General features: G+C 42.5%; 1 protein-coding gene across 1 annotated transcript; it reads right to left on the bottom strand.

Annotated features, from left to right (window-relative positions):
* Positions 1-936: 936 nt before the first annotated feature.
* fam20cl (family with sequence similarity 20 member C, like) lies at positions 937-16,376 on the bottom strand. Its single transcript, XM_049560735.1, has 11 exons — positions 16,324-16,376; positions 13,629-14,150; positions 10,661-10,839; positions 4,110-4,188; positions 3,834-3,926; positions 3,490-3,605; positions 3,229-3,409; positions 1,990-2,099; positions 1,682-1,763; positions 1,454-1,513; positions 937-1,198 (listed from the first exon to the last, which is right to left on the bottom strand). The coding sequence occupies exons 2-11, from the start codon at positions 14,147-14,149 to the stop codon at positions 937-939; spliced, it is 1,683 nt and encodes a 560-aa protein (XP_049416692.1). The 5' UTR covers position 14,150; positions 16,324-16,376.
* Between the last annotated feature and the right edge of the window lie 7,472 nt (positions 16,377-23,848).

The following is a 23,848-nucleotide window of genomic DNA, read 5'->3' as shown; positions in this document are numbered from 1 at the left end:
TGTCTCTCTGTGGTCTTTTTGAGTCTTGGTCAGGGGGGGCCCTGACACCTTGGGCCCCTGGGCCTCTGCCCGGTAGGCCTGTTCAGTAATGGCCAACATTGTTTTTTTTCCACCCCCTTATATAACCTCATCGCTGTCACTTTGCCCTCGATATTTAGAACATGTCAGTTTGTCCCCCCTCCCCCAATAAAAACATAAAAGTAGCAGAGAACTATTTTAAAAACAAAATTACATTATCACATACATTTTGTACATTTGCATTTACAAAATTAACACCACAGATTATGCAGAAAATGCACAAATTGCAAAAAAACCCATCAGAAACCAGAAAATCCTGTGTTCAAAATCTTCTGGTGGAAGACCATCACAACCCTCCTGTTTTATGTGTGTTCCCCTTCTGTTGAAAGAAACCCTCGCTGTCTTTAATGTGGGCTCTTATTAAACACGCTGGATTAGGTTGCAGCTGCCAGCTGCTTGTACTGAGCTGGAAACCAGTTTTTATCACTGTCTTGTTCTTGTTTCAACTGATGGATTTGCTTGAATTTTACTGTGTTAAGTATTCTTATGGTTTGTTTTTTTTTGTTTTGTTTTTTAATCTTTTTTCCCCCTTTATCCCCATTTTCACACATTTCTTGATTGTCTTAATACTTATGATCCTTTGTTTAGTATTGGTATTAAAGCTGAATACATATAACTGACATAAACAAATTGCCAGCTGATTCTGTGCTCACTTCCATCCCGTGTATCTATCCTGTATCAGTAGCTCAGGTGCCCAACAAAATCTGAGCGGTCTTGAGATGGTTAAAGGGACCAGAGAGAAAATTATGTTGATAATTTTGGACATCTGGCTACCATTTCAACAGCTTTGACCTTCACGCCCTCATTGACTATGTGACAAAATGATTTCCACACAGATATATAAGACAAATATATAATTTATTGTTCTCCCCCTCCATCAGGCTGTTGATCGTATCCTTCCAAGTCATCGTAAATGACATCTTTGTGGTGATCCTGACAGGTCTGCACCACCTGTAGGACGTAGGCAAGGCGTCGGTCCAGAGCAGAGAGGTGTGGCTCAGAGAGGACGGGTGCCATGTCTGCCAGAGGATCCTGGACCAGCGACTCCCGCATGACATCACTCAGACGGAAGCCAGGGAGGGACAAGAGGCGCAAGCGGAGGAAGGTGGAACGACGGATTCTGGAAATGTGGGTGGAGAGACAAGACAAACTGAGACCTAAACAAGCCAGAATTTAGCAAGAACGTTTAGGTTTCTTTCACCTCTCAGGGTCCCTTTATAATATATGTGTCAAAATTTAATGAATTCAATGTCTTCTCTAGTACACCTTGTAACTGTACTAACTTTTGAATGGGCTTCTTTCTTACACTTTATTTCACCCATCCTTCATTTCTAAGAGTGTTGGCCACTCAGTGAACAGACATTTTTTGTTTTACCTGCAGCACTGTTGCAAAGGAGTGAGAATAGACGGCTCATCCCGAGAGTGACGCCCAAACCTGGAAAACATTATCACCAACATTTCAGTCATGAAAAAGTACTTCTTATTTACTTATTTATCTCTGAGATAAAAGCTGTTCCAACACACTCTTTGTTGCTCTCACTATAACAACATTATAAACTGCCTGAGCTGAAATGAGTCAGCAGCAGATGTTCATGCTACTCACGCCCGTCCATTATCCAGATGCAGCACGAAAGTCTCATTGCCGAATTTCTCAAACGTCTCATAGTGATGTCTGTCCATGTTCCCTTTGAATAAAAAACAAAGTTAATTTAGAATGGTGATGAAAATTCATTGTAACATCCTGAGTGCATTAACATGAGAGATGACACTGTCATTTACTCATTTATTTACACTTCCCTCCCCGCTTCAAGCAGAACATAGAGGTCAGTGACCCCCATCACACTGTCTGCAAGGGCTCTTATGTTGCCAACTGACTGATTACCAGGTTGGGTTTAAAATGTAGAGACTGACCCATGAGGAAGTCCAGTATAGCCATGTCTATGAGATCCACCAGTCTGGTGCCGTAGTTGTAAGGAGGCGTCCGTTTCACTGTGTCACAGTAGGCCGGGTCCTTCTCCCACCTGGGAACAGTGGTGGACGTGAGTTAAAACAGGAGCCATAATAATGACAATCATTTATAACAACTATTTTCAGTTTGAATATATGGATTCATAAAGGGATGGACACGCTCAGCAACAATACTCAGGTAGGCTGTGGTGTTTAAACCATGCTCAGTTGGTACTAAGAAAATCTCCCCCACACCATTACACCAGCAGCAGCAGCAGCAGCAGCCTGAAGCGTTGATACAAGGCAGGATGGATCCATGCTTCCATCTGAATGTGGTCTTTCCAATCTTCTATTGTCCAGTTTTGGTGAGAAAACCCGTGTGAATTGTAGCCTCAGTTTCCTGTTGTTAGCTGACAGGAGTGGCACCTGGTGTGGTCTTCTGCTGCTGTAGCCCATCTGCTTCAAGGTTGGACAAGGTGTTGTTGCTTCAGAGATGCTCTTCTGCACACCTTGGTTGGAACCAGTGCTTATTTGACTTCCTGTTGCCTTTCTATCATCTTGAACCAGTCTGGCCATTCTCCTCTGACCTCTGGCATCAACAAGGCATTTTGGCTCACTGGATATTTTCTCTTTTTGGGACCATCCTCTGTAAACCCTAGAGATGGCTGTGCTGAAAATCCCGTCTGGCACCAACAACCATGCCACGTTCAAAGTCACTTAAGTCACCTTTCTTCATCATTCTGATGCTCCGTGTGAACTTCAGCAGCTCGTCTTCACCATGTCTACATGACTAAATGCATTGAGCTGCTGCCACGTGATTGGCTGATTAGCTATTTGTGTCAACAAGCAGTTGAACAGGTGTACCTAATAAAGTGCCCGGTGAGTGTATACTGAGTGACATTAACACTTCTGTGATAACCAACTATTGTGAACGTTGTGTTGCAGTTTTTCATTTACACCACCGGAGGGCAGTATAGACTCATGCTTCCACACGCACTCATCTCCACAGCAACAAGGTAAAAACATTACAGTTCATAACATTTAAAACAGACAGATGTTTCCAGTATTCTACACACCACCAAATGTTTAAATGTAGGTGGATAAAATAAAGATTCTGATGACTGCAGGGCTGTTTTCTGATGAAATCGATATAAACATTAGTGACTGCATGACTTTTAAAGGGAGAAATAACAGTGTACCCACTGTGCTTTCTTGGTGCGGCTGTAGGAGCGTCTCCAAGGTGACCTCCAGGACCTGCGGGGCGCTAGGGTGAGGTCAGGTAACATGGCAGCCAGGGAAACCTCCAGCGCATGTGGCTGACCGCATAGTGGGTACTCTGACGAACAGTAGTACTCACACTGGCCATAGAAACACACGTTGCCCGCTGGAGTCAGAGAGACGGAAGCTCGAGTTTAGAGGTCAGGCAGTTGGTAGGCATGCATACACACTGACCTAAATGCATACCGGGGGAAGTGAAGAAGGTCCTAGACAGCCTGCGGTCAGTGGAGATCTCTCTGATCTCCGAGGTGACGTTGATGAGTCGACCGACCACTGGAGGGATCCTGTTAAACCCCAGCAATCTGAAAAAAAGACACAAAAAATAGCAAGAATAAAGAGCAGTGTAGAAGAGTGAAACACTATTATTCTTTTCAATACACACTTTACTCGTATTCCTACGCTACAAGCTGTACAGTAGCTTCATGAATAAGTAATTCCAGTGTTGGACCAGTGCCCTGGTGGTTACAGAATGGTCTGTCCACCCAGCAGGACACCTCCTGCTTACTGACAGAGTGTACAAAGCTCTGTACCTGTCAAGGTGAAACGCAGAGATCTCTGCATTGTGCCTCTCAAAGTCTGAGAAGTAGAAGAGGTTTACATCTGTCTCTGCGTCTCTGGATTGCCTGTGCAACAGAAGCACACATAATGCATGAGGATATGCTGATGTCATGTGGAAGAGGAGAAATTTGCTCTGCTGCGCTGTGTTGTTTCATGAAAAATGTGACCTTGAGTTTTCATTTAGTAAACACCATAGCTGTCAGTCATTTATGTATCAGTCAGTCAGCATGAGGACTGTGGTGCCTTACTTCATGGGTTTCAGCAGAGCTTGTCCGTAGTTCGGGAACGACATGAGCAGTTTGAGCTGGGTACCTCCTGTCTTCTGAACTGAAAGATATGGAGTGCACATGAATACTGCAGTCATCACACACTTGAGTATTAGATTAAAAAACTAGAATTACCACCTAGCAGTTGTATGCCTCCACCAACAAGTCAAGCAACAGTTAAAGTCAATGTCTGCCCAGACTCATATGTTGCCATGACAGTAGACAATGCTTCAAATATGGATGTTGCTCACAGTTTCAAGATGGGCGTCCAAGATTATTGTCACCAATTCAGTATCCGACCAAATGTCTCCCCTTCTGTTCCTGAGTTATGGTGATGAATACTGACTAGAATAGTGTTTTTTGCAGAGCATTATGATGTTACAGTGAAGTTGATCATTGACATTTTGGATATAAAATGTCATCACTTCAGTGTGTCAAATCTTGTCATAATTAGCCTATGAATTCTTGAGTTATGCCCAAAGGCACGTTTTGTGAAGTCACAGTGACCTTTGACCACCAATATCTAATCAGTTCAACCTTGAGTCCAAGTGGACGTTTGTGCCAAATTTTAAGAACTTCTCTTCAAAGTTCTCATGTTCACAAGAACGGGATGAACATAAGGTCACAGTGATCTCAACCTTTGACCACCAAAATCTAATTCGTTTATCCCTGAGTCCAACTAAATGCTTGTGCCTTAATTTGACGAATTTCCCTCAAAGTGTTCCGGAGATAACATGCTCACGAGAATGGTATGGACAGACATAACGCCTCTAGCCTCGACTGTCACCGGTGTGGAGGCATGAAAAGATACATGTAAGGGTTACATGAGCACTGCACTGGGTCTATGTTCAATGCAGTGCTATACACCAGTTTCACCACATGGTGGCCTATTACACAGTTAAACCCCCAAACACCAACTGCTACTACACCCTCCATTTGGTACATTACTGCAATAAGACCTGGAGAAAATATTTATACAATTGATTTAATCAGTATTTAATCAGTATTATGCTCCCATAATGCATATTTCTTCTATTTTTGTCTGCTAAGAATTTAGCTTAATACAACCTCTCCAAACTGTAAAATGCTGCAGCAAGACTTCTCACAAAACCATCACAAGAGTCTAAATCCCTACACTGGTTACCTGTTTGTTTTGGAGGTGATTTTTAAAACATACTAATTTAGCCCCCCGTGAGCCTGAATGTAGCCTGAGAACCTCCTGCAGAGGTCGTTCAATAATTTCAAGGTCAAGGCTTTTACAATGCACTTTAAGAGTTCCTTTCTCTTGAATCGGTTGTTCTTCTTTATACTTTACTTGTATTTATTGTGTTTTAGTAATTCATTCCTCACTTGTCATTACTACTGTATCATTTCTACTTTTATTTATTGTACATCTGGTAATTTATTTTGTTTGTATGTCTTTGTTTTAGCTTTGTTTTTGAAAATTGCTATATAAATGAAGTTATTATTATAATGCATTATTTTGGAAGACGTAATAGGCAAGGTGTAAAAAACATTTTTACAACAAACAGGGTGTTATCTAACACATAGGAGATATCTCTTAGGAGATAATCAAACATTCTGTATATTATTCATGTAAAAACCTATGAATTGTTATCCTGAAGGTCATATTTTATCCTGGCAACACACAATAAAGGACTTCAGAGTATCATTAGCTATTTTACAATGAATTTCAACTCATTTTTATCAACGCAGAGCTCTGTAAACTGGATGCTTAGGCACTTTTTGAATGTTTCATCCAAAAAAAAAAGCATGAGTCAAAGTCAGTTTTGTTCGGTTTTGAGCTTTTTTTGAGATTTGAAGTTTAAAAATGGTCAAACGGTGTGCATGGGGTACATGCAACTCTGACACAAGGTATCCTGAGAGGCTGGGCGACCAGGTGTATTTTTTACACTTTAAACCACATCTCAACCGAGAAAAGTGTCTCTAGTTCTGATGGTACATCATTGTTAGCTGTTGTCCAAAGGGCTCTAGTTAAGCTAACGTTAACTTCTGGAGCTTAGCTTCATTAACTTATCTGTAATGGCAGAGATAACAAAGGTTGGCAAACGTTATGCTGAATGATTCAGTGTAAATACTGTAGCACCAAACTAACGGAGAGACACTCTTGGTAAAGATGGTAAAAAGGCCGTTATCCTTTTCTCATATTCTGAGCCAAAAACCTTAACTTCAGTGGCACTTTAACTTGTTGTCTTTGATGGCAACGGCAACCAGATGCGGTTCACAAGCGTACACTGTGACCTGTAAATTTTGGCTTGTAATTTAAGCTTTTCATCGACCTTCTCAACAATAAAATGATGAATATATCCCTCCAATGCGTAGTTTAGGCCCTTTTGGTTACTCCTCAATGACATCTGATCGTTATGTCCCCAGAAAACATCAATTGCCTCCTGTGAAATGCCGTGTACTGTGACACCTGCCATAGCGCCGGTCACTGAATGTTGATAGTTTGTCCGAGTGAGTGGAGGGGGGCGTGGCTTAGCCATAGGTCAATTGGACAGTGTAAATCAATTCAATCCAAGCATGTGTGTTTTTTTAAGTGAACAAAAGTGCTATATAAATAAAGTCACTATTATAATGCATTATTACAGGAACCCTGAGATGTACGAAAAAAAACAACAAAAAAACAAAACAAACTAAAAAAATTCCTATGTACGGGATGTTATTTCCTACAGTGTGTGGGACATAACATCCCATACACAGAATATTGTCTCCTAGAACGTAATCTTAGGTTTTGGACAACTTTGCCCAGAATATTTTTTCTTATTGCCTTCAGGGCTTCCATACATTATTCATGCAAAAATGTATGAATTGTTATTTTAAAGGTCTCTTTGGTTTTGCCCCAGCCAAACATAATCTGGGACTTCAGTGTATCACTAGCTAGTTTTCAACAAATTTCAGCCCATTTTTAGGAACACTGAGATCTGTGAGTTGGACACCTCACCCTCACTTCACATAACTGGACAAGTTTATTATTACCATATTGATTCTGCTTTTATTTAGTCATTTCTTTTGTCTTATGTCTTTGTAATGAACTTAGTTTGTGACTTGTTTTAGAGAAGTGCTGTATAATTAACATTATTGTAATAATGCATTTTTACAGAGGCCCAAAAGGCAGGGTAAAAAAACATTTTTCCATCATATGTAGAATATTATTTCCTATGTAGAACAACCGTACATTTTTCATGTAAAGACTTAAGAATTATTTTCTTGAAGGTCTTTTTGGTAAATGTTTGGTTGTAGTTTTACTGTGAACACACACAAACAATGAACTCAGTGTATTATTAGCTATTAATCAAATTATTTAAACTCATTATCAGCAACACTGAGATCATTAAATTAAACACGGAGGTACCTTTGGAGTCTTTCATCCAATAAAACCATGAGCCACCTCACCCTCACTTCACACACCCAGGGAGTGTGAATGAATTAAATTAAAGCACGCGCTCTTTCAAGTGACAAGTTCAACGTTAAGGTCCCAGACATTCAGAAGAGGCTGAGTTTGCTGCCATGCTTGTAGGAGTACGTCCTGTAAATAATTCAAAAGCTACAAATCCTGAGAAACAGATCAAATCCTCTCATATTTATTTAAATCACCTGTTTATGACTCCGATTAAAAGAAAATGAATCTGCACTCAAATGTTTAATGGTATAAAAACTTTGTTGAGTGTTAAACATGGGAAAGAAAGGGGATACCAGTCAAAACAAATCAGCCTGTAGCTGAGATTAGTGCTTAATCTGCACCATATAACACAAATCTCAATGCATTATTCATTGTGCGGCGTGCTGAAGACGGGGACAAGGTGTCTGAGATGAGTAAACACAACATGAGCATGTGTTGGTGCAAGTGAGATTGTGTGCCTGTGTGTGTTCATGTGTGGTACTTGGATCAATGTCTTTGTGTGTGTGGGTGAGAGGGTGTTGAGATAATGTAAGTCTGTGGGAGAATTATTTTAATGACCCCAAAAAAATCAAGTGCTGATTTAAGATGATCTGGTTTTTATGACACATCATTCGCCTTTTTCTTAACGATGACTGTGTATTATGTGTGTGTGTGTGTGTGTGTGTGGGGCTTGGTGTTTTTAAGTTGTCTAAAAATCATGGTTTAGTCCAGTAAAATATACCGCATCAACCGCACAAACCGCAGCCTCATAAAATCCGTTGCATCTGGACACGGCCTCTATAAAAATTTTATATTACAAGCGTTATAAATTTTGTTTTTCCTGTAAGGTTTTTGTAATATATCTTATGAGTGTTCGTGTTATCGTGTCCACATCCAGTAAATGTGATACAGATATTCACATTGCACACACACAAAGAATGTATAGGTCAATACATGCGGCTCTATGTTTGCTTCTCCACCTTGTTTAAACTTTCATTTCATTACTGAAAGGATCTGAGGGTCGTCAGACACTGTGCTGAATCCTCCTGGGTCTTTTAGTCTGCGTAAATGTGCCTCAAAAGTGTTTTCATACACAGCCCAAGTTATGTGCACCCTAAGGATCTGTCATCTTTGTGTGGATGGTGTGCATGTGTTTCTAAAAATGTAATCTTCCCTGTTCTAAATATGAACTTTGGCACGGTTTACTGTATTCACTGAGTGAAAACTTTACTCCGTGTTGCCTCTGGCTCGTTCACAGACTAGCTTGTTTGTATTTAAAGAGATTAGAGTTAAAATGAAAAAGCAGCCTGGTTGAGACTGTGTAATGGTGTCAGGAAGAATCTGAATGATCATACTGAAATCAAACCCCAGCACTGAGAAGACAACTTGGGGTAAAGATTAGGTCAGTTTCTAAATTTAGTTTTGGTATATTGAGCATTGTTGAGCTCTGGAGTGAAATGCTGGATTTTATCTGTGTGGCCTTGAACCCAATTGGACAACAAAATGCATAAAACTGTGATAAGCATGGGGATGGTGGCACTGAAAATGACCAAAAAGCTAAAGTTTGTTTACTTAAATTGTCCATCCATCCATCCATCCATCCATTTTCATCTGCAGGGGCCAACACTTTCTCACTCCAACCTTGTCACATATTGACGTTGGATCATGGACATTCCACATCCTCATGCAACGTGATAGGTACCCTGGGTGCGTTGGTTGTTGACGTTCTAGGACGCCGTGTCAAGTTCTGCTTGTTACATGCATTGTCTTCTTCCTCGAGGAAATAAAACCTCAACAGCCAATCAGAGTGATCTCTCTCAGCGACCAGCTCCGCTGCAGATTCAACATGCTCAATAGGCCGAAAAACCGCCGACACCAAAGTGCAGACGGTGTGGGACACACCGCAAAAACTAGGCTGACAGACGCTCACCGACGGCCCAACCTTGGTTGATGGCCGACCGTCGGCTTGGTGTGCCAGGGCCTTTACAGGACATGAACACTGCTCTCTTGGGTGAAAGTCGGTGTTTGTTGAACCCTTCCACCACCCCTCCTGCCCTTAACTTTTGTCTTTGTCCCGCCACGTTTCCCCCTGAAGCCAGGGCCATTATACTATAACCGCAACTGGCTGCGTATCATGCCATCAATAAAGGATGCTTTTTTGTGCCAGTTTCTGATGCTGCAAGTCACTGCCCAAGCGCCAGATTTCGGCGACTTCGGAATGACCGGCCAAGCAAAGCACCCCAGACATCCCTCTCTCCATCAACGATTTCCAGCTCCTCCTGGGGGACCCCAAGGTGTTCCCAAGCCAGATAAGGTAAGTAATCCCTCCAGCGTGTTCTGGGTCTGCCCCGGGGCCTCCCACCAGTGGGATGTGCCTGTAACACCTCTGACAGGAGGCGCCCAGGAGGATCCTGATCCGATGCCTGAACAACCTCAACTGACCCCTTTCGAAAGCTCTCTCTGGATGTCCGAGCTCCTCCCCCTGTCGCTAAGGCTGAGCCCAGCCACCCCACGGAGGACTTGGATCTTAGCTGCTTGTATCCGCAGTCTCATTCGTTCGGTCACTACTCAGAGCTCATGACCATAGGTGAGGGTTGGGACATAGATGGACCAGTAAATCAAAAGCTTCACCTTCTGGCTCAGCTCCCTCTTCACCACGATGGTCCGGCGCAGCGCTCGCATCACTGCAGACGCTGCACCAAATTTTTGCATAGATTAAAATTTAGTGAACAAAACTCCACTCATAACTAAAAACTGGCTTGCCAGGCTGCCTTGTTTCAGAAAAACTTTTCATCACTGCATCCTAAAGATAGTGCTGAATGCAGGTCGAAGACTTTTATATATCAGTGACTACATTAAGTGCTTTTACCTGAATGGGTTGTGCAAGTTTTGGCAGAACATGGCTCATATTTAAAGAGTCATGTCTTTGCCAGCTAGAAGCAATTGTGAGGAAGTAATTTTAGGAACAGAAAGATTAAAGGGAACGTAGTTAAATCACTGGTAATCCTTCACCTCCTTCACTGTTCACCCTCCTCTAATGCCTCTCCTTCGTCTCTGTGGCTTTCCCTGGCCCTGTATGTTCTTCTCTCTGTTCTCCAACTGATTAGCCCCACCCCCCTCATTTGCTCACCAGCACCGAGGATACGTTGCGTTGCCAAATAGTGAGTCAGCCGAGCCAGGTTGGGATCCTTCCTGTTGTACAGCTCCCAGCGAGTGATGCCCAGGTGGAACCGTAGCCAGGGAGGGTGGGTCTCCACATCGCTCGTCCAAGTGACCTTGTCATAGCCCTCCTCCTCACTGGCACTCTGCCTTTAGGGGAGGAAGAGGAGGTGATAAATAGGCTGAACTGGCTAATGAATGAGACAGTGAAGCTGAAGTTTGTTTCAGGTCGACTCTGAGATATAAAACGAGCTGTAGTGGGAAAATGTTTAATGAAGTAAAGTTCCATATAAAGAAACTAAAACAAGACATTCTGTTCCAGGACACTCCATTAATTTTGCAAAACAAAAAGCAGCCTAAAGGCTACGAGATGACAAATATAAATATAACCAAGAGTTATTTTTCAAGAACATTTTTCATGAAACCGTGGGACACCAGTAATTATACCACACAGTCCATTCTGAAGTCAGACTTGTTTCCACTGATGTGACTGGTGTCTGTAGATCTGTAGATATACAGATGATGCCTCTAGTGTCCAACGCAAGGAAGTGCATTCCTTTACAGATACATAGAAACCTAAAACAAACTACCTGTAGCCATGGGGAAGAGACTAATTTTGTTTACCATCCAGTAGTTTGAATTATGTGCTTGGGACATTACAGGGTCAAAAACAGGATCTGCCAGGTACATGGCATGTTTTGTGAAATATTTAATTTAAAAGACATATGAACAGCTGAACAAGTCATAATGACAATCTGACTGTATGTAATGGAAAACCATATTTTAGCAGAATAACGTGACTCTCATTCACAATGGGTGCGGTTACATGATGGCTTCTCATTCAGAATGAAATAAATCTGAATGAAATCATTTGGAATTAAAGTTTTTCCAGGTAGTTTACATGAGAAATATTCATTCCGAATGAGGGTTTACATGGGAGATCAGTTTAATCGCCTTTATTCAGGTCTGTGCAAGGTTTGGGGCAGGGAAGGTTTCTGATTGGATAGGGGGCGGGGCGGATGTTATGTGTTTACGTTTACTGGAAGAAACACTGTAGTCCTCGCTCCGGATAACAAGATGCTTGATGACGCCGTTCTTAGTGCCTTTTTCGGGCTTGTTTTGCTTATATTCTTGAAGCAGCAGTACGACAACAACCTTGTTCTGCTAATGCTTCATCTGTTGAGGAGGAGAAGGGAGGTAGAAGGTCGAAGACGGGAGATAGAAGACTGTGCTGTGGTGTATGGAAACCGGTGAGCGCTATACATGCTGTATACGTCATCGCGCCAGAAAGGCAAGGAAACGAGCATGTGCAGAAAGACCGGAATTAACTTAAAGAGGAACGAATGTATACAAGTGCGAGAAATTCTTTCATTCAGAATTAGAAACGGAATATTCCAGCCCCTTACATCGGATTGAATTTTCAATTGCATTGGCCATTTTCATTCCGAATTAGGTGTTTACAAGATCACTTTTAATAGGAATGAACTTTCATTCTGAATGAAAAGGGAATTAGACTGTCCATGTAAACACACTCAATGTGTTAAAACTAGATAAAAAAGATCTTTTTAATCAGACAAACTCACCTGACAATCAACACAGGCAAATGAGATTAAGGAAATAGCCTGTTAGCCAATTAACAACCTGTTGGCTGAATTAGTACAATGTCATATGGTCTCTCTGAAAACTTCCACAAAACTCAGGGCAAATTCTTGACCGAAATATTATGGAAGGGAGGAGTTTCGCAGTCACATCGGCTATCACGGAGATTCCTATAGGAATGAATGGACTTCCGGTTGCCTCGCCTCTACACATACGCAAGTGGAAACAAGGGGATACTTGAATAAGTAAACACTGACCAACGGGACCAGACTGGCCAACCCGTTAGCCTTGGACCAAGACGTTCATTGCATGAACGTCTTAAAAACGAACCCCGTTTTTCATGTGGGGGTTCCCGGTCTAGACCGATTCACGTCTCCATAAACTATAGCGGTTGGGAGGTGTACTACCAATGTGCAATACACCTCCCAACTGCTATAGTGGCGCTTTGGCGCACTAGAAAGCCGGTGCACTCATTCATTGCAGGACGAAGAAGGGGTGAAGAAAATTTCAAGACATCCCGAGATAAAATGCATATTTATTGAACAATAACGGATATACAAACACACGGCAACCCCCGTACACCTTCCTAACACCTGTGCCTATTAGGTGAGTACATTACATGTTTGATTTGAAAGTATATGGAGACGTGAATCGGTCTAGACCGGGAACCCCCACACAAAAAATGGGGTTCGTTTTCAAGATGTTCATGCAATGAACGTCTTGGTCCAAGGCTAGCCGACCCGTATGCTCTCACTTTGTGGATGGATGATGTCACAGGAAGCCAATCTTACAAAGGAGGACGACACTTGGACAGGTTCCTCAAGTTTGTTTTGCTATCAAAGCTAACGTTAGCTAAAGTTAGCGTTACAGAGACATTCAATATTTCTCTTAATCCCTCCCCAGTTTCTGATGAGGTGGACATGATAACCTTTAATACACATAATGCCATTCATCCCTACAACAGGAAATACTTTTTCACTAACACACGTTTTGTATGTTTTTGTTGATGGGCAGTGGCGGCTGGTATGTGATAAAATTTAAGTTTTGAGCCATGACTCCTTCTATTCTGGCTCCCAAGCAGACATATTTAAGACTCCTATGTAGCCTACAGCCCTGTGGGGAGAGGCAGGTTTTGCCTGGTGTAAACCAAAATATTGGACAGATTATGTTTGGACTTGCTGGTGTATTGAAATTTCAGGGGGGGACACCAAAGTTGAATCTTTGTGCCAAATTTCATGGTAGTCCAAAAGGTTATGTTGACTGAAAACCAAGACCTCATGGTGGAGCTAGGAGGCAGTCAGAGGGCACTGTGAATGTCTGGGGGCAACAGTTTCACTTACCACTGGCTGTCACTATTTATGGTGTCTTCCTTCTCCTCTTCCTCACCTCCTGTATCCTTTGCATGTTCAGTTTTCTTTACCCTCAGCAGCCAGTCATCGTCTTGCAGCTCTGGACGTGGCAGATTGTACAGCGGGTGCTTGAACAGCGCCTCCAGCTTAGAATAACCCTTAACCTTGACTTTTCCAGCTCCAATCAGTTTCTTTGTCCTCTCAGTAGCTTCACTGAATGAGTCTCTCTCTTTATTGGTGATGGCATTCAGTTTGTCATGCTCTCCATTCTGGGGGATCGTTGGCAGTTTATGTGAGGAGGAGACATCTGAAGAAGAGGAGGAGTGGGAGATGGACTGACGGTGCTGAGTATTTGTTCTTGGAATGGAGGAAGAAGAGGAGGTGGGAAGGACACAGGGTGTCTGGAGGACAGAGAGACAGAAAAATGCCAGAAGGAGGTTGAGAGCGAGGGACAGACATGCCAGGCCCAGACAGATGGAGCGAGTTGATCGACCCAGGTTCTGCCTTATCATGCTGGAGGAAAGAAAGGCAACAACAGAGAGACATTTAAAATCCAAACAGACCATGGAGTCCTGCCAAAACTTCAAACATGATCCTGATGAAACATTTTCTGATCATTATGTTCCACAAATATTCACATGAATAAGAACTTTTACTTTGAACTAACTGAGTTGCTCACAGAGGCAGCAGTATCAAGCTGAATGCCAAATGCATTCCATGATACAACTAACAGTGGACTGGCCACATTAAATAAGAGTCTAAGAGGACTACATGTGGCAGCTTGTGAGGCTGAACTTAGGCACAATGCTTGTATCAGCATGCTAATGAGAATGCTATCATGTTTAGCAGATATAGTGTTTACTGTAGTTGTCGGAGAAGATTCTCAGTCATCCGGGTCATGGTAATTGTAAGTGCTATATTGTAGGCAACTGGACTTGCTTGCGTTTCTTGAAGACGTTTCGCCTCTCATCCAAGAAGCTTCTTCATTTCTGAATGACTTTTACGAAGGTGCAGGCTTTAAACCCTGTGTGGGTGGGAACCCTTGCAGAGTCGTAGGGGTCACGTGAGCTCTTAGTTTCAGAGTCCTTAAGGTCACAATATGAGTCATTGACCCACCTGGCCACCATGTGAGTCATTAGGTGGGACCAGGGGTGAATCGGTGAAAGTCATCTGGGGAGGGATCCCAAGACTGCATTGTAGGTGGGGGATAAGTAGTGTCATAAGCCACCCGCTCTGTTTAACGATGGTCGTTCCAGCTTGACGTAGATGGCTTCTTTTACTCCTCTTTCAAACCATCTTTCCTCCCAGGCCAAGATGTGCACATTGCTGTCCTCAAAGGAGTGTCCCTTCTCCTGCAGATGTAAGTGGCCGAGTCTTGACCCGAGGAGCTGGCTCTCCTGTGTTTACTGTATTAACCATCGCAGTCGGCCCGCAACATTTAGCATGTACTCAGCACTAACACAAAAGACAGCTGAGGCTGATGGGTATGTCCTTACTCTTCAGGTATTTGGACGCAAACCAAGTATTTGAAAGCAGTTCCGCCCCCATGGCGGGGCCAGGTGAGGCCATCGCCGCCCTGAAACGATTGGAGGCTAACATTGCTTCCATTAAGAGGCTGTGGCAATTGTTTTTTAGGTTGGGGGGAAGGTAGTAGTATCATGTGAAACTAGACAACCTAAGGTATCCATTGGTTTAATCAAGTTGGCATAACTTGTCAGCAAGGGGGGTAAATAATGCTCCGAATTCATGCGATATTTTGGCGAGGGAAAAACTGGCATAGCCATTTTCAAAGGGAACAAACATTCATAGCCTTTATGACACGGTCTTAACAAAACTGCACATTATGAACCAACTGTCGAAAGTTGAAAGCAGAAGAAATGCATCAGTATGGGGCATGGTACTGTAGATTGCTTATGGAATGGAAAAATCTGATTCTCAGTGTGATCCAAATGTTGCATCAAACCATCACCAGCTGTTGTGAGCAGTTAAACATTTTTAGTATGGGAGTCATGTTAGTAGGGTCATTTATTCACTAAATGTCGGTATGGTTGTCTGACAGTTAAACACGCTAGCCCTGGATACAAAACCCAGTGGAGGGGGGGGGTTATGGCTTCCATATTGCCGCAATAACATCCCATTTTTAAAGAAATTCAACAGCAGTTAAACACCTGTTTTGGCCTCCTCAGTTTAAACATAATCGAGACTTTATGGACATTTAGGAACACAAGTGTTAAGTACATTTCTGCACCCTCTATTCTTTAGCAAACTGGAGGCTTTTTCTACAAGAATTACACAATATACAACTACAATGAATTCCCAACTGCAGCTGTTCTGAGGGCAAACAGTCGCCCTTCACTTTATCATCTTTACTTTATTATTATTCTCTGCCAAACTCTCTCTGCTCTGTACCTAAGGCAAACACACACACACACACACACACACACACAAGCAAACATTTAAACACTGCACTGATTAATTTCATTGTCAGACAGACAGGTGGGTGGACAGAGAGACGGGCACTCCTATATACATTCACACTGCTCCGGTTTAACAGAAATCTGTCAGATAACCCTTTACATCAAATCCTCAAATAAAGAAAAGCTCACTAAGAAAATCAATACATTATTGAACAACTCGCTGCTCCCACATTCCGTGTGTGGACCAGCAGGCTGGAGGAATTACTTACATCTCTTCCCCTTCAAGACCTTTTTTCTTCTCCCTCTCTCTATTCCGCTTCTCTTCCTCTGTTAATGAGGCAGATATTCAGAGTTTGGTGACATTTCTACCCTTTTTTTTGTCCTGTTCTTTCCCTGGGAGGATGGTTTGTTTGTTATCACGCGGTCACTGCAGTCCAAACAGAAGGACGAGGACTGACATGTTGTGGTGACCTGTGTCTGCGTGACCCACAGTAAAGAGAAAGGGAATCACAGTAAATTGCCAAGTGAGCTTTTAGTCTGCCAGGATCAATGCAGAATGGGTGAAATACACAGCAGTCTTGTACAGAGGGCTGACTCAATATTTATGACTCGTAATAATAATCCTCAAACAGGTTGGGTCAATGGAGCAGCACTGAAAAATACATAACATATAACTAATAGATGGACATTTTGGGAAATATTCTATTTTGTTTTACTGAGAATTAGATGAGATTTGATACCACTCTGAAAACTGTAGGGTAAATTTGAAGTTTGGGCACATCCCACTGGTAGGAGGCCCCGGGGAAGACCTAGAACACGCTGGAGGGATATCTCATCTGGCCCGGGAACACCTTGGGGTCCCCCAGGAGCAGCTGAGAAAAGGGTTGCTGGGAAAAGGGACATCTGGAGTGCTTTGCTTGACCTGCTGCTCCCGCGACCCGACCCTGGATAAGCAGATGAAAATGGACGGATGGACGGATGGATGGATGGACGGATGGACGGACGGATAGATATACCAGATACAGACTAGCATGCAAATCAGTGTGCTTAAAGGACCTGACACTCCAAGCTGATGGTCGGCTGTTGGTCAATGTTGGGCCATTGGCGAGTGTTTGTGGCCCTCGTCGCTGCGGTCGGTTCCACGCCCATTGGCTTGTTTTTTTGGCCAGTTCAGCATGTTGAATCAGCGCTGGCATGGGCAGAGCCCGTTGGTAAATGAAATCACTCTGATTGGCAGTTCAGCTCAACGCACAAGAAGAGAAAAGGAAGTGAGGAAAGTAAACAATCAGCTAAAGCCAAGAAGGTGTCAGCCCAAAATTAACTTGTCACATAAGGTCAGATTATTTTTCTCTAACCATTGAGCTCTTTAGCAGAAATGTTTCCAGATGGTTTGTGGTACTGTTCACTGGTGCATGGTAAATATACTCTGTTCTTTCAACACTGGACTGTGTTATTAATGTGCTAACTGGCTAATTAGCATCAAGATGGTTTTCGGTTTCTCTTTTTGAATGCCAATTATAGATGACTTCCATCTGCTAGTGTGAAGAGTTATTTCCTCTCTCACAGGCACAGAACATACAGGCTAGATGGCCGTCGGCTGTAGTCTTTGCGATGTCTTCATGTGCAACTTTTTTGGCTGAGACAAGGCAATGTCAGGTGATGCAGCAGGGGGCCATCACAGTTCTCTAAAGTTGGTTTGGTGTGTCTGGGCTTTTAGGGGTGCTGGTAGTCACATTTTGAATATTAACACTACCATCAATACTAATATCAACATCTAAACACTGGTATGATACTACGTCTTGTTCTGGAGAGCAATTCTAGCCTCAGTAGGACAGAAATCAGAAAAGGATCAGTTTCTCTCCTCTACGTTGTACTCATTTTTATTTCATCAAACAGGTTAAACTGTGTCTGTGTAAACAACATTCTGTTGTGGTAAATACATCTTACTGTGCAAACTCTTTGTCTCTCTGCTGTTGTTGTGGTGTGTATACTCTGACAACATACACGTCAAGCACGCACTGCGGCGCCCACCCAGATGAGTTTAAGTTGACACATAATTGCAGTGATGGTTGAACAAAAAAGAAGCATCGACTGGAGCCTTTTCACAGCTATGAATTGAAACATTGTCAACAGTGATGTGTGTAGGCTGATCAGCACTGTGGCAACACCACAAATTTGTTTTGAAGACATTACAAAAAACATGAAAAAGAAAACTTGGATCTGCAACAGAAAAGAAGGAAGGAGGAGGAAGTGCCTCAGCATCCAGATCAGGCCCCCTGAAGGTACACCGGGCTTTGAAGCCAATTCGACACAGTGGCCAAACAGCTGAATAAGTAATTAAGTAAGAACATTTATTTATATAGTGCTTTTCACAGACATAGGTCACAAAATGTTTTACAAGGGTATTGTACAACAAGAAAGGAAACACAGAAGACAAAGTGACTGTGAGTCAAGTAGTTAAAAGTGCACAACTAGAAAAACTATTTGCACAGTAAGAAAATAACAACTTCTGAGTCCGCCACCTGGTGCCACGGGGCCCAAAGACTTTTTCCCATAGACTTACATTGTGAAAGAGACGTCTGTAAATCAGTGGATACATTTTATGAGCATCACAAAATGACTTGTTCATTATCAGGTTTTTATCCATGATAATGAAACAATATTTGGAAAATCTATAACACCTGAAAAACTAAATAACTGTATCCCTATTCAAGTTAGCACAGCGCTAAACTGGAAGTAGTTGGCTCAGCTGGTGGAAGTCTCTAGTGCACTTGCTCCATGCCGATCATTCAGGAAAATTTATATAGAGCGGTTAAATGTTTTTGCGCCACTGAGCAACTTCCATGGGCAAGAATGGGATCGGGCCTCCAATGCTGTATCCAGTTCTCTTTACACATCCATGATCCAGGTCCCCGACACACAGACAGTTCACTGGCAGAGAGGCTCAGAAAAGGAAGGAAACCAAACCAGGAAGTGAACCAAACAGCGCAGCTATGAAAGCACCCTTAGTCAAATAGGACCTTAAAGTTACAATGTGTAATTTACGTGGTTGTTTATTAGCAAATATCAATTATTGCTTTCATAAATATATATTTACTAAAGTGTAATGCAATTCACATACAAAAAGGGATATACGCGCTTCGCCTTTCGCGTTTACCTAGAACTTGCCGTCACTGGAGACGGTTAAGGTGAAGATCAATCCGGGGCGCTTCTGCGTGAATCTGCTTTGTACTTTTATGATTCTGTCGCACTTTAAATGGAGGACCACACATATGTTTTGCCCCGTAAGAGGGAAACCACGCCACCAAATAAAAGAAAAAGATCAGATAAGCGAGGACGGGACAAAACGCGAGTGAATATCGGTGTTGCTTATTCCAGGCGGAAAGAACTCCTGAAGGAGAAGGATTTCACAAGGGATGCAGAGGTTGCCTGCTTTCTGCTAGACAGGTAATTCAGTCTGATATTTTAAAATCATTTTGGCTTCATGTTTGCAACTACTTTTCCCTCTCGTCTAAGTCTGAGTGACGGTTACGTTTACATGCTAACCTTATCCTAGCCTTGGCTAACGTTATCCCAGAGCTACAGCTAAATGGTTAGCCTAGCCTACAGCCTAATCTGTTGATTCCTCTCACGCTGCTGTGAAGGCTGCCACCCTCTCCTGCTCCTCTTCCCTCTGGGTAGCCGAGACACACCTCTTCACCTGGCTGTTCCTGCACTGCCTCTAACGTTACCCCCTCTCCCCCTCCCTCTCCCTGGTCTTCCTCCTCTCCCTCTCCCTCTTCCTCATCTCTCTGTGGAAGAACACTCTGGAATCGCATATATTATAATTGTACCAACCTATATTTGCCGCACTGTGCCGCGACTATCACATAAAACGTGTTATTTTAGCATTACTGTGCTAATGCTCGTGTTACCAAAACAATTAGAAATAAAACACTCCTAACATATATCTCACAGATAACCTATATCTCACTGGTAAGCTATAACATATCGTAACATGGTTTAGATTCCTAAATAAATATTCACCTCGTTGCTAGATACTCCTGAAAGACTCTGCTGTCTGCGCAAGGCTTTTTGTCCTACGAGGCCACCGTCACTTACCCGACGGGAGGGGTGAGTGAGTGAGCGCTGCAATCTAGAATTTGACCACTGATGTCACTGTTACTCACCATTTTTACACACTGAGGCTTTAAGCATTGGTTAGTGTTACATTTTCAATCTGCATCCGGTCAACATTAGCTGTTAGCAGACTGAGACTATATTCAGATATTCCAGTAATTTTTTGAGCTCAGCTGCTTTAAATAATAAAAATTATTTGCAATATTGCCCACCTCTACTTTGGACAGAACTGGGCTGGCTGTTTTCCCCTGTTTTTAGTCTGTAAGCTAAGCTAAGCTAACAGGTCGCTCGTAGTAGCCTAGCTTTATGGTAATATAAAGACATGAGAATGGAGTCAATCTTTGTAATTCTCAATAAGAAAATAAATAAGCACATTTCCCAAAATGCAGAACTGTATAACCCCGTGTTGTCCACATTTTCGGCTATTCTCTCTATCTTTCTCCGTTTGTAACATGTTGTGTGGCCTCCTTCGTGTCTAGAGTTTTTCTCTTATGTCAATGATATCTGCTTCTAGTTTTGACTTTTGAAAGGACACTCTGTGTGGTTTCTGTTCATTTTGTGAATTCATGGCGACTCTTTTTCATGAAGCACAATGGCTTTAATGTAGGTGATGTCAAAAACTGTGACCTGGATCTTCCTGGATAAACTGTTTGATACTGGCGGCACATTAAAGTGCACACATAGAAACATGTAGAGTGATGAATTTATATTCTAAAGCAGCCCAGATTAAATCAAATATTCATCTCTTTTACGCTGTCTCTCTTTTTGTCTCTCTTTGAACCTGTCCCCTCTTCCTGTCTCCCTCACCCCTTTTATCATAAACCATCCATTATATCTGTGTATCTACCATCACATCTCCTGCTGACTCTAAATCCTCTCTGACTTTCAGCGTTTTCTGCCCTCTGAGGGTTGCAAAATCATTCTGTGGCGTACTGCTAATTAGCCGACTATATGTTGCTGCTAATTAGCTAACGTCGCTCTGAGACAGAATGCATTATGTATGTTAGAGCAAATCCCAGCAGATTAGGCTCATGTTTCTCAAACCTGGGGCAATATGCAGCCTCTGAGTGTGTGTCATTACATGTAAACAACTGTTAAATGTCACAAATGAGATTACAATATCAGCACGCACACACACACAGGCAGAGAGAGGGAGAGGAAATAGATCGCTGATTAGATAAATATTACATGTTTGAGTACATTAGGAAAAATCTGAATGCATAACAACACATTTTTTCTCAATTATTCATCATGATAGTAAGGGACTCCCTAATAACTTGGTACTTCAACTGGGGGCGGGGCATAACATCCTGCGTCACACAGTGTGGTGTGTGCCTAATCAGTGGTTTTGTCAGTTTGCATTGTGTCACCTGGTCACTTTATGGATAAGCTGACAAAACCGTAGTGTAAAAAACTGTTTGATAACCTTATCTTTTGCTTGACCCTGAGATCAAGTGCTATCCCAGAATCCCTTGCGCATCATCGGCCGAGCCCAGCCAAAATCAGCTGAGTCCGTACAATTCATTCAAAGCAAGATGGCGGCAGAAAGCGGTAAAAAGAAGAGTTATAACTGTGAGTATTTTCCTTGCAAATATGAGTTTAAAAATTATGATAAGCATTGTAATATCTTAGTTAAATGTCATTTTATGGATTTTAGACCTCTTTGTAGCGTAAACACGAACGCATTTTTTCGCTAACGATCGATAGTAACGTTAATGTTAGCCGTTGCGCTGCACACAAGCCATAACGTTAGCTGTCGTTTAGTTAACATTATTATTATTATTATATCATTTTTCTCAGTGGTAATGTTGTTAAGTTTTATCAATATACATGGAATGCTTGCACCGACATTTTTGTAAGATGACCGGACGGTGTCATCTACTGTAGCCGCAGCTGCAGGTTAAAGCTGGTGTTTTGGTTTAACGTTAACTACCATAAGTTAGCTGAAAGAGTTATGTCGGTAGTTGTGTTACACCTTATTTGGTTGAATATCAACTGCTGTAGACAATCTCAGAAAGATTCCTAAATCCCAAGCAAGACATAAGCGCAGCTGCAGATGGCATGATTCGCATCATTCGTCTGTAACCTTCTTCTTTTACGACTACTGATGACGTAATGTACCTTCTTCTTCTTCTTCTTCTTCTTTTGAATTGACAGACTGGACGGAGCTTTGGCGTATTGCTGCCCCCACAGTCTGAAGACGTATCTGCCTTTAAGGGGTGTCCCATTTCTAAGTCTCAAGATAGCCCTAACACTTGGTTTTTAAGGGCTAGTGAGATTGAGGGTTGAGCTTGAAAGTTAAGATTGAGGGTTAAGATAAGGAAAGGAATTGGGATTGGGCCTTTGTGTCTCATTGGGTGTGGTGACATGATAGCTTCTCATTCAGAATGAAATAAATCTGAATGAAATCATTTGGAATTAAAGTGTTTCCAGGTAGTTTACATGAGAAATATTCATTCCGAATGGGGGTTTACACGGGAGATCAGTTTAATTACCTTTATTCGAGTCCGTGCAAGGTTTGAGGTAGGGAAGATTTCTGATTGGATAGCGGGCGGGGCGACGCCGTTCTTAGTGCCTTTTTCGGGCTTGTTTTGCTTATATTCTTGAAGCAGCAGTACGACAACAACCTTGTTCTGCTAATGCTTCGTCTGTTGAGGAGGAGAAGGGAGATAGAAGACCATGCTGTGGCGTATGGAAACCAGTGAGTGCAATGAGTCCGACTGCTCTATCGCAGTCCGTTGCTATGCACGCTGTATACGTCATCGCGCCAGAAGGGCAAGGAAACGAGCATGCACAGAAACACCGGAATGAACTTACAGAGGAATGAGTGTATACAAGTGCGAGAAATTCTTTCATTTGGAATTAGAAACGGAATATTCCAGCCCCTTACATCGGATTGAATTTTCAATCGCGTTGGCCATTTTCATTCCGAATTAGGTGTTTACAAGATCACTTTTAATAGGAATGAACTTTCATTCCGAATGAAAAGGGAATTAGACTGTCCATGTAAACACACTCATTGAGCTAACTCTTGTTTTTGTCTCTTTGTGGTCATTTTGAGTCTGTTCCTGGTCAGTAGCTTACGTGTTAATTTGTCATGTGACATTTTGCAAGTGAAGGCCAGGGGGTTCCCCTGACACTTTGAGCCCCTGTGTACAGATATGCAAAGGGCCCCACCACCTCTCCTACACAGGAGCAAGACACACAAACTCTGTGGTTGTTTTGTGTCTCTTTTTAACTTGGTGTCTTCTGTGTCTCTCTATGGTCATCTTGAGTCTGTTCCTGGTCGGTACGTGTTAATTTGACATGTGACATTTAGCAAGTGAAGGCCAGGGGGCCCCCTGACACTTTGGGCCTCTGGGCTTGTGCCTGGCAGGCCCGTTCAGTAGTCTATTGATGCTGGTGTTTTGTTCTATATATTTGTAATCATCTGTTCACTTAGAGTTTTGCTTCTTGTACTGCTGACACAGCTGTAACCAGGACTAGACTTCCTGGCAGATTTTTAAATGACTTACCGAGACTGCTTTGCCCAGCAAAACCATGACAACCTGGCTGAAATGTCAAGTTTTTAGGGAGCCCTGTGATGGTAATGCCGTTGCACTTTGACATCGACAATTCTCCATACAACAAATCTGAGGAGTGTCTAATTATATATTTCGGTGTATCATCCTGTTT

The sequence above is a fragment of the Epinephelus fuscoguttatus genome, linkage group LG19, assembly GCF_011397635.1.
Source record: "Epinephelus fuscoguttatus linkage group LG19, E.fuscoguttatus.final_Chr_v1".
Classification (NCBI taxonomy): Eukaryota; Metazoa; Chordata; class Actinopteri; order Perciformes; family Serranidae; genus Epinephelus; species Epinephelus fuscoguttatus.
This window is presented reverse-complemented; position numbering and strand designations above follow the sequence as displayed.

Coding starts and splice junctions, on each gene's coding strand:
- fam20cl (XM_049560735.1), bottom strand. CDS start 14,149: ATGATAAGGCAGAACCTGGGTCGATCAACTCGCTCCATCTGTCTGGGC. Junction 3,927..4,109: donor GCTCTGCTGAAACCCATGAA/GTAAGGCACCAC, acceptor TCTGTTGCACAG/GCAATCCAGAGACGCAGAGA. Junction 2,100..3,228: donor AGCCGCACCAAGAAAGCACA/GTGGGTACACTG, acceptor CACTGTTCCCAG/GTGGGAGAAGGACCCGGCCT.